General features: G+C 41.7%; 1 protein-coding gene across 2 annotated transcripts in view; it reads right to left on the minus strand.

Moving 5' to 3' along the window:
- The window catches only part of Fam155a (family with sequence similarity 155 member A), a 527,148-nt gene extending 515,221 nt beyond the window's left edge, over positions 1-11,927 (minus strand). Inside the window, exon 1 of one of the 2 annotated variants that reach the window (XM_021219048.2) lies at positions 10,867-11,921. In XM_021219048.2, the coding sequence (XP_021074707.1) occupies positions 10,867-11,817 (951 nt within the window). In that variant the 5' untranslated portion in view covers positions 11,818-11,921. Of the gene's footprint in view, positions 1-10,866 lie in introns of both variants that reach the window. The other variant, XM_021219050.1, reaches the window with a different exon arrangement.

Below are 11,927 nucleotides of genomic sequence, written 5' to 3' on the forward strand. Positions count from 1 at the left end.
GTATATGTATGTGTATGTGAGTGTGTTTGTGCATGTGTGAGTGTGTGAATGTGAGTGTGTTTGTGCATATGTGAGTGTATGTATGTGTGAGTGTGTTGTGCATGTGTGAGTATCTGTGTTTGTGCATGTGTGAATATGTATGTGTGTGTATGTAACAGTAATAAATAAAGAAGTTTATACTCTGAAAGGCAGTTGGGAGACACAGAAGTTGGGAGTAAAAGAGGAAGGGGAAGAAGTGTTGTAAACACAGTACCCATGTATGGAATTCTCAAAACAATAAAATAAATTATATAATAAAATAAATACATTTATGAATTGTCTTTATATGACTTTGCAGCTGTAAGAAACAGGAAAAAGAGTGGAATTTCTTATAAAGTGACTTCAGTGTTGTAGACTCCACAAAGAAATAGCTGTAGGGTTGCATTCATGTGTCAAAATTAAATGGGAAAAAAACCAGAGGGGAAAGATAAAACTTTTCTATCTACCACACACCCCAGGGCCATGGTGACACTGGGTCCTACTTTCTCTAGAGGATTGCTTGATGATGCACTAGTGATCAATATGAGCAGAAAGCAGGAAGGAATGTGTCAATCAGAGTGTTCACTTGCACATTAACCTCTAGTTTTTACCTCTCCCAGGAGAGGAATGTATGCTTGGTTTACTCATATTTTCAATATCCAGACAATAAATGCAGAAAGGGGAAATTGAGTCTAACATCGCACTGACATTGTTATGACCTCCCAGTCAGAGCTCAGTACTGTTGCTGGAACAAGACATTAGAGTAAGACAAACAGCTGTTCATCCCCATGAAGAATTAATTCTCCTCTCTGCCTGGGACATTCTCACTGACATTAGCATGGTGAGGTCTTTAACCGTGAGCTTAAAGAGTCAGCGGGGACATTTGAGATAACCTAGCAGTCGTATGTCCCAGGCAAAGATGCTATGGAGGGTTATAGAGAATAGTGCCCACATCTCATCCCACTTGCCCACCTTCAGTGGCAAAGTGCTCCTTGTCTTCTCCATGTATCCCTCTGCACTGGGATCCTTGTATAGGACTATTCTGTTGAGTGTAGACTGCACTGAAGGAACACCTACAAAGTGTTTTTCATATTCTTGAAGCAAGTGGTAGTGATAATTATCAAAATTCTCCCACATGATGACTGACGACATGATAAAGGACCTTGCTGTGTCTCATGTCTTTATTGGCTCAAGAGAACATCTCCCATCCACGGAGTGGAACATAGAGGAGTCTTCCTCTGACCCCATTTTGTCCTCTGTGTTCAGGCACATGCTATATCTGCCATGTCTACTGAGCCTGGTTCAAGGCCAAGGCCATCTGTTACTACACTTCTTTTCTTATTCCGCAGTCAAAAGGATAGTAATTATTACAAACCAAGTAAGTGTGTGGTACAGCGAAGAACACAGAATTTAACAAGTACTGTGCAAACATAGGAGGCCAAAGTTCAGGACACTGTCTCCAACAATAAATCTGTATGCACCTGACCTTTTAACTCCTATCAAGATGCATCTGCCAAAAATTGTCCTCAAGAATAATCACACCCCCAGACTGAGGAGGAGGAGGAGGAGGACAACACCCCGGTCTCCCTCACCTATCCCCCAGATGGCTGTCCAACTTGTTTAAGTCACTGACAGGATCCTTTCAGGATAAAATACATCTTTTGTTATTTTCTAATATGAAATACAACAACAATAAAATAGAGTGCAATACTCTTATTCCAGCCAAGGTCTTACATAAGATTGTATTGGCAGTGCTGAATAATTTGGTCACCTTTCTCAGAAAGTGAAACGCAGGCCTGTATAACACATCAGTATTCCATTATGAGGAATGAAATGTCTACTTAAAACCTGCAAATGGGTAACCAGAAATTTTGTCAGATTTCGGGTGAGGGCAACATTTTTTTTTTTCGCCGTGTTTGCCACGGGTTTTAGTGAGTTGTTACCACTCACTGGGCATCGCTACATCCTGGTTAAATGTGTTCGTGTAAACAGAAGACATGTTCTACGGAAGAGGTGGGTAGAGTCCCTGTGGTCAGTCACTTGGGCAGCGTCATGTAATTAGGAAATAGTGAAACTAGGAAACTAAAGCCAGTCTGTGCTCAGTCATCTAATCATCTCTCTACACTTTCCTACTAAATTCAAAGCTAGTTTTTGCTGTTGAAATATTCAATTTAGTTGGCAACACATTCCCAAAGACAGTAACTTTAGCAATATACACTATATAATGGTTGATTTCATACTTAAGATCTATCAATATTTTATACTATTTTGAAATGAGATTTCTATTTGATAGAAGTATATTCTAAAAAGTTATGTTTATTTTTTGAACCACTGCTAGTAAATCATTGTTCCTTTTAAAAACCCTAAGTGGTAAGAGGAGGAGTCTGGGTGTTAAAGAGGGCACTCATCACGTGATCACACGCCTTCAAAAGCTTTAGCAGTGATCGCCATGCAGCACTGTCCATGTTGACGAAGAGATCAGGAACCATGAGTCTCACCTCCAGTTTGCTGTAAGTGGTTTCCCTTCATTTTCTCTTTTCTCTGACAAACTTAGTCAAAGCAGCTGGATGGGTCTTCATTCACAAGCATCTTATACTTTCTCCCACCACATCTTGGTATAGGTTCTTATCGTGTACTAAATCTACAGTGTAAGGTCACCAAGGCCTAGCTGCCAAAATCCCTGACCTAATTTAAAAATACTTTTACATTTGGTGAGTATTCATGTGTGCAAGCATGCTTGCATGTGTGTGTGTGTGTGTATGTGTGTGTGTGTGTGAGTGTGTATGTGTGAGTGTGTGGTATGTGTGTGTGGTGTGTGTGTGGAGTGTATGTGAGAGTGTGTTTGTGTGGTGTGTATGTGGTGTGTGTGGTATGTGTGTGTGGTGTGCTGTGGTGTATATGTGATGTATGTATGTGTGAGTGTGTATGTGGTATGTGTGGTGTGTATGTGTCTGGTGTGTGGTGTGGTGTGAGTGTGTATGTGGTGTGGTGTGTGTGTGTGTGTGTGTGTGTGTGTGTGTATGTGGTGTGTATGTGTGGTGTGTGTGGATATGTGTGTGGTGTGTGTATTTGTGGATATGAGTGTGTGTGGTGTATGTGTGGTGTGGTGTGCATGTGGTGTGTGTGGGAGCTGCAAATGTGTGGTGTGTGTGTGGTGTGTGTATGTGTGAGTGTGTATGTGGTGTGTGTGGTATGTGTGTGTGGTGTGCTTTGGTGTATATGTGGTGCATGTATGTGTGAGTGTGTATGTGGTGTGCATGGTGTGTATATGTGTAGTGTGGTCTGAGTGTGTATGTGGTGTGGTGTGTGTGTGTGTGTGTAGTGTGGTGTGTGTGTATGTGTGGTATATGTGTATGTGTGGTGTGTGTGTATGTGTGGTGTGTGTGTGTATGTGTGGTGTGTGTGTATGTGTGGTGTGTATGTGTAGTGTGTGTGTGTGTGTGTGTGTGTGTGTGTGTGTGTGTGTGTGTGGTGTGGTGTGTGAGAGAAGCGGGGGAGGAGGATGCACTTGCATGTACACTGCCCACAGCACAGAACGTGAAGATCAGAGGACAATGTGTGGAGCCGGACCCAGCATTGACCTGAGGTGCTCAGTCTTGGCAGCAAGCACATTTACCTGCTAAGACATTTATCAGTTCCTCCCTGACCTAAGTGTCCGTTCTACGGTGTGTGGCACTTTTGACTAACTCTGTATATGTCTCAAACTTATTTCCTTTCTCTCAAGCTGGGGTTGGAATGTTTCCCCTAAGATCCATCCAGGAGGAGCTTGGTTCCAAGCTTGGCCTGCTTGGGAAATGGTGGAATCTTCACGAGATGAAATCCAGAGAAGGTTTCCTGGGCCTTAAGTGTGTCCTTAAGGAGAGAAGGGAGCCCAGCCTCTGCCTTGTTTTTCTTTCTTTTTCTAAATATGCTAGGTGGGAGGCAAATGACTTTTGACATATGCTGTCTGCCAGAGGCCAACACCAACAAAGCCAGCCGGCCATGGGGCGTACCTCACAGGGCAGACATAAAGATGGAAGGAAGTGGTTTCTGATCTAAAAATCTCTAAGCCCTGTTGGCTGCTCCTAACACTTGGTGTCTGGGTCATCAACAGTGTAGTCTAGGAGGGAGAATGCCAGGACACCACTGCCCTTTGCAGCTTAGTTCAATTTGCATTTGAAATTAATAAAGTCAGTGGCAATTCAATAAGAAAAAGATCAATCAATTTTTAAGGGAGTTGCAGAGATGAAAGAGCTCTAAACTTTGTATTACCCATGAGACCATTTCCAGTAGGACGCGTAGATCCATTTCCAAGTGGCAGGCAAGGACATGCTGGGTGACGGCAGGCAGGCACAGCAATAAGAGAGGAAACCCGTAAGAAGGAAACGAATGGTCATAAATACTCACTCACCCAACCCAAGGGTGCAGCAGCATTAGCAACATGAAAGTCATGCTTACATGGGGATGGAGTATCAGTGGGTAATAAGATATTTGCCACAGGGATCACTACCACAACGTCTTGCTAATAAATACCTGAGAATAGAAGCAGACTGTCAAGACGCCTAGTAATAAATCATTGCCACTTGCAAATAACTATTTCCATGCCTCTAGAATAATACATAGCTTGTATTACTCACTGCTTATAAGAAAGGACATAAGTAAACCTTACGTTCTTTTAAATATTAAATATCAGAATACATTAGAATATTTCATTTAAGAAGTATATGTGATTAAAATGATAGTTATTCATAATTACTTCCAGAGGGAACAGTTTCTGTCAAAAAGTATTTCCTGAACTAAATCAACCTGTGTTCATCAGCAGGGTATGTCTTTAAAAGGACTATATATGAATTTGTACTGCTATAGAAAACAGGAAAAAAAAACATGGCCTATTAACATTATTTTTTTAAATGTCAAAAATTAGAGATCCCCATGTTGGATGAAGCATGCAGATGAAGAAGGAACAGACATGAGCTGGAAGAAGTAAAGCAGAAGGCCAACAGGTTGCCTTGGAAACCAGCCATATCCTTTTAAGGAAGTCCAGGGTCTGTATATTCCAGTCTGATAGAATCAGAAGAACAATGAGGTGGGTGCATCTCTAACACTGTTGCTGAAGCTCTGCAGTCCTGTGTTCAGCCCACTCTGTGAATGTGAGTGTGGTGACCCAGCAGGAAGCCAGTTCTCAGGCCCACCTTCCCGTACCCAGCCATTTCCGTAGCTCCAAGGTTGCTTCTGCCTTCTCACCTCACCTGGCGTCAGGATCTCACTTCACATCTTTTCCCTTGACCTCCTCACTGGCCTGCTGCCCCCTAGCCTCTGCGTAAGTGACACCTTTCCACAAAGTAGTTGGCTGTGCAATGGAGATATAAGGATCAAAAGAACTTAGCTGAGTCTAATACTCACTGATTCCATTTTAAACAAGCCCAGGCACATGACACACATCAAATAAAAGACATCAGGATCTCTAAATGTCAGGGTTTCTAAAGATGGTCAAGCTCCTCCAACATGGCCCCATGGGCACTGATGTTCGCTCTATGTCCAGTGACGTTGAGGAAATATCTTTAAGACCTAAACCAATTAGGCATCAAAGTGCTTGGGGCTTAGTCATTATAGGGTTGACATTTTTTAATGAAAAACAAAATTAAAGTAACAGCTCAGATAACCCAAACCAAAATATTATGCTCCTTGAAATAGCTATTTATACGTTGTTCTTGTATAGTAAGTTTAGCAAGAAAAATTAACATAGTGATTTACAGTTTCTACACGAGGGAGTGTGGGATTGAAACCAATCTCTGCTTGGTTTCCTATTCCTCTGCACTTTAATTCACCTTGCGTAAGCAAACACTGGCCTCATCCAACCAAAGTGATTAAAACCAACATGCATCAGCATCTAGGTTATGTCCTATATAGCAGCTAATCTGACCCAGTTACAAGGCTAATCTGACCCAGTTACAAGTCTGGAGTAGAAACAAGCTTCTCGGTCCAGAGTACTGCAGACAACTCCCATAAGGGGGGAAACGCCAATGATAAATCACCAATTGCACACTGCAGAATACCTTTCCAAAACCCACAAATCCGAGTCATAAAAAGATCCTGATGGTATCTTGGACTTTAAAGTGGCCCTATTCATCTGCATGACCAGACCTTCTGATCCTGTAGAAAAAAAAAATCACTCAATTACAAACAGGACTAAGAATAAGAATTTGCAGAATCCACGTGGAAATCTATTCTTAGATGTGCTCTCCATCCTAGACACTGACATGTGGGTAGTCACTACAAACAGCAAAATAATGCTGGAGGTTGAAACATGGAATGGAAGCAGTTTTAAGGTACTAGATTTTATTTCCAGAAACTGTTTCCTGGTGCTGGAGAGAATGGTCAGTTGTTAAAACAAAACAAAGCAAAGCAAAACAAAGCAAAACAAAACAAATCACTTTCGGCTCTTTCAAAGGACCTTGATTCAAATTCCAGCATCCATATGGTATCTGTTGACCTGTGTAGAAGCTTACATGCACATCGGGCACACATACACTATATATATATATATATATATATATATATATATATATATATATATATATATATATATTCTGTTGCTGTGATAAACAATCAGATCCAACATCCAACTTGCGGGACGAAATGTTTGTTTGGCTTACATTACCATGTCTCAGACCACCATAAAGGAAATCAGAAACGGAACTCAAGGAGGGAACCAGGAACAGGAACTAAAGCAGAGGCCATGGAGGAGCGCTGACTTCTGGCTCTTTCTTATACACCCTAGGCCCACCTAGGGATGACAACTCCAACTGTGGACAGAGCCTTCCTACATCAGTTTCCAATCAAGAAAATGCCCAAAGGCCAATATGATGGAGGAAACTCTTCAGTTGAAGGATTCTCTTCCCAGGTGTGTCATGTTGACAATGAACGTTAGCCATCACAGGAACTCTTTGTCTGCTCACTTGTATATCAATGTCCACAGCTCTATGACTTCAAAATGGGTAGCCCTGTGAGCAACTCAGAATGAAAAAGAAAATCTAAAGTATTAGGGAAACTTCAAGTCCTTGACATTTATGAGGCACTGTGTAATCTGTGGCTACTAAACATAAGCAATTAACATGCATGCTATGATGATGTCCTAGAAATTAAACAATGAGAGCCCACTGCATTCTTGGGGCCCTGAAGACGACAATTTACAAAGACCTAATTGATCTTTAGATTTAGTCATGTACTATGTTAGAATTCAATCTCAAATATGTGCTCTTTCATCGAGTATCCGGAAGCATATTAGGTAAATGATGCTGTCAGTGGCAACAAACGCTTACACGTATCACAAAATATACGTAGCCCCAAACCTCATGTCCATAGGATGCACTTTCTAGAATGTTCATGGGTTTAACTTAAAAGTGTGATGAGAAGAGAAAAATGTGTAAGAGTCAAGCATTAAAATTATATATATTTGTAAGTTGGGGCTTGGAAAGTGTCATTTTTTTATATTATCTGACTTGAAGATTTTGACACATTTAATGGATTCTCCTTATATGCTGAAGACACTGTCTCTGAATAATGCTGTGAACTAAGGGGGAAATTACCCAAAGCTTCTGCTGCCCAATTTATGTAACATAGAACACTGAATAGTAAAGTATGAGTTGCATATTTATACGTTTTGTACATTTCTTCCTAAATGCAAATATTTGCTTTTTAAATAAAAGATAACAAGCCATTTTCACAATGATAAAAAAATGTACACCAGAGTAGAGATTTTTTTTCCAATATGTTACAAGAGTTTTCTAAAATAAAATGGCTCTCTTTGATCTCTACTTACTAGGAACTCAAGACAGACAAACAAACAAAACCAGAAGCATACAAACAAACAAAGTAAAATAAAACAGAAGCTATTTTACAGCTGTGCTGGCCTGATTTGGAATTTTAAATCCTCTGGTTCACCCTCCACAGTGATGGAGTTCCTCATATATACTGTAATGTTCACTGTTCAGTTGTATGAGATGTCACTTAGGACTTTCAAAATGCATAACTGGTCCAAACTGATCCTCCTCCTCCCAAATAAAAGCTCTTAAAGAAATTTACATGGAATTTTAGCTTAATCCACTCTTATTTTATAGAGTATATTCCTAATGGGGGGAGAATATGAAACTAAATTCAATAATATATCTTAACTCTAAAATGTTAGATGTCATTGCAGCAAATCAGTTAAAACGTTAACATGTTTCTCCTAAAATATAAGTACCACTAATTTATACTGCTAACAGGATGTTATATATCTTATCTATAATAAATATATTTATAAACCATTAAATCTGCATTTTATGAGTACGTTAGCAACCATGGAGACACAACGTGTTTACTTTTAGCCAACCTTTTTAGAGAGCCTATCCTTTTAGCCTATCTCTGTCTTTGTAATTGCCAGGGGGGGGGGTGCTTTGCATGAATTTGAAGAAAGATCCTGACTGTGTAATAGCAATTGCATTGAAATAAGAAAATGTCTTTTAGAGATTCAGTTATAATCTTCAAAATCGGCAATCACTTTAAACCAACTTTCATACTTTGCATTAAAGTACACATATGGCTTTTTCAGAATCAGAGAAATTATTCGTTAAACTAAGGAAATACACATATATCATTTTCTATGCATAATCAGTTAGTTCATTACCTTAAACCAAGTATTCTAACACTTTCAACTTGAATTCATATATATTTTTAAAAACCGTCTATTGTGAAATTATTATATCCTACTGGCAAAGTAATTTGCCATGTCTCTACTACCGAGAAGTGAATGCACATTACCAAGGCATCTCCAGTAATAAATTCTGCTGCACTGAGAAATACAAGTATTTCTGTTCACTTTTCAATGAGAAGAGGAATGGTTTTTAAAAGTTATGATTTTATATTGTTAGCAAATTCTACTTTATCCAAAAATATAAGTATCATCTTAAGAGTACCTCGTAGTATTATAAAAGATTTTCACTCGACGTTTCCGTTATGATGATAAAAATTATATGTTGAGAATTAATTCAGATGAAGAGAAAGAAACACTTTATGTATTTGGACACTTCCTCTGAGGTAGGGAGTGATTCCACTCCACTGAGAGTGCAGACTCTCTTTCAAATACTGAGTTGATCAAATTAAAATCACAAGGCATGTCAGTGAGGGCTTATAGTCAAGAGAACATGTAAAGTCAACTTTTCATCAAGACCCCTAAGTGTAAGTTATCGAAATCTATGGTATATGTTTACTAGAAGTAGAATTATCTGTCATTTCCTTATCTTAATGTTTCATGCAATGATCCCATCAGGATAAATAACAATGCAGTATATGCATTAGTCATTCGCTGTTAGTTTCCTATCATTAAGGCTGATTTTTCTTCCTACGAATGAATTACAGGCATGTTTAAAACATACATAGAAAACTTAAATGTTGATTTATCCAGTAAAATAAAATTTTCATCAGTGGAAATCAACTGACTATTTTTAATGACAGTCCAAGTTTCTGATCATAACAAAGGAAAGAAAGAGATAAAACCCACAAGCAAGGGCAGCTTAAGTTTAGATAAACTATAAGGTGTGGCTTATAGTTGAGCTTTTCTGACTTCAAGTAAGAGCCCCGAGTTAAGCATCACACTCCTTTGGAGTGTATGACCCTTGAACCCTCTTCCAAAGAAAGCAAGAGGAGGAGACCCTCTGAGCTCTCGGGGTTGGGGAAGTCGGAAAGGGAAGAAAAGTTATGTGTCTAATTTCTTCTGAAACAACAATACAATTTTCGTGTGTGTGCGTGCGTGTGTGTGTTTGTGTGTGTGCACGCGCGCACCCGGGCATGTGTGTGTGCGTGTGTGTGTGTGTTTGTGTGTGTGTGCACGAGAGTGCATGTGTGTGTGTGCGTGCGTACGTGTGTGTGTGTGTGTGTGTGTGTGTGTGTGTGCTTTTTAATTGCTTTGAAAAGCTAACACCCACACCTACAGAGATCCTGTCCTCATGTCTTCCCAGCTAAAGGTCACTGCAGCTTCTTCATCCTAAGGCCTCTCTTGGACAAGCCCCATTTCAGCACCACGGACAGCGGCACCTCCAGCAGCCCAGGGCTGCAAATACCATTTCCAAGAAACTTGCCTAGACTTCCCCTTTGCTAATAATTATCATCAGCAAGGTCACCACAGTCCTTGTTGACTACAGTACAATTTATTAGCTATTTCTCCGAATTTTAGCTCAGAGCATAAAAGATGTGTCATTTGCTATTTCTTCAGAGTATGCAAAAAAAAAGCAATTATGTAAGGTGTATGATTACCAGTTTAACATTGAGAATCAATTAATAGATCGCTAATTACAACCTTCTACTCATATGACACCCAGGCCTATACTACACAGATGTCTAAGAGAAAACAAGAAGCTTAAAGAGAACAGGCCTTCAGACTTACTAACGAATGAGAGTTAGCCCATAAAACCCAGAAAATGTGTATGATTGACTATTTTCCTCCCTACATTAACAGCTACACTTTCTCTTGTTTCTCTGACCAGCCAACCTCATTATGTTAGAAGTGGAGAAATGATTCACTTCTGGCTACCTGCATGCGTTGGTCCCTTCTCTATTTCCCTGACAGGAACAATATGAGCCAACTGCAAAGCTCAAAACAGCTCAAGCCCTGACTTTGTTATCTTAGAAGATAGACTTCCCTGATGTACCAAGAGCTCTGAAAAGAAGGCATCAGGCCACCAGCAACCTACCAGCTGTCCCCAACTCCATCAGAAAGTCAAGTTCTTATAGCCAGATAAACAATGATTAAACTTATAAAATCCGGAGCCAGATAAATGAGTCAAACATGAAAAAGCCGCAGCGCAGGGGAGAGGAACCCGCTGTGCCTACCTTGCAGTCCTCAGGACAGGACTTCACCGAGTACTCATCCGACTGTAAGTACTTATGCAGCACGCTTTCAAACTCTTCGTACTTCTCCTGAGCGTGGTGGTCGTAGTCCTGGTAAGCTTCGATGCACTGTCTACACGTGGTCATCTCACCGCCCTCCGTGAGCACCACGTCCAGACTGCAGTTCAAAGTACTGGGGCTGGACAGCCCCGAAAACAACTCCCAAAGTGTGTAGGAATTACAAAACGAAAGGTAAAAATCCGACAAGTTCCACAACGGAGTTGGCCGTGAGCCCCTGGACGACTGCTCCTCCCCCGCGGCCGCCCCCCGACTCCAGTTCCTGGCGCATACAGCGTCCGCGCTCTCCACGGTGAAGCACTGGCCGGAGGAGGCGCCCTGGGGGTAACAAGTCTCTAGGCGCCACACCGGCTTGGCAGAGTTTCCTAGAAAAAGAGCCCTGCTCCGGTTGTTCTTGCCTCGGTTGCCCTTGCTGCCGCCGCCGCCGCCGCCGCCTCCCGGGGAGGGGGGCAGGGTGGGGGACGAGGAGGCGGAGAGGAGTCTGTGTGCCTGGGCGGCGGGCGAGGACTCCCCCATGCTGGCCAGGAGCGCGGGCCAGGAGGGCTCCTGCTGTCGCTGCCTCTGCTGCTGTCGCTGCCGCTGCTGCTGTCGCTGCTGCTGTTGCTGCTGCTGTTGCTGCTGTTGCTGCTGCTGTTGCTGCTGTTGCTGCTGCTGTTGGTGATGCTCTTTGTCCCGGGTCCGGGTCAGCTTGGCCTCGGCGCAGAACCACAAGTGATCAGAGAGCAGGACTGTGAAAAACAAGAGAGAAGCCAGAGACAGTCGCCATTTCTGAGCCCGTTCTGAATCGATGAACGGTTTCTCGTTCTCCCGGGGTGCTGCCAACCAGATTTTTAAGCCGTCGTCATACTGCCGACACATCCAAGCACCCCTGGTCATATTTTGGGAACGCACAGCCCTGGCCGACTCCACCGTGAGGGCTCCTGTGCCGGTGTCACCACAATATGCATTGACTTAAAGGGTTTAATTTCCGTATCCCCTCCTCCCGT

Source organism: Mus pahari, chromosome 19 (genome assembly GCF_900095145.1).
Source record: "Mus pahari chromosome 19, PAHARI_EIJ_v1.1, whole genome shotgun sequence".
Classification (NCBI taxonomy): domain Eukaryota; kingdom Metazoa; phylum Chordata; class Mammalia; order Rodentia; family Muridae; genus Mus; species Mus pahari.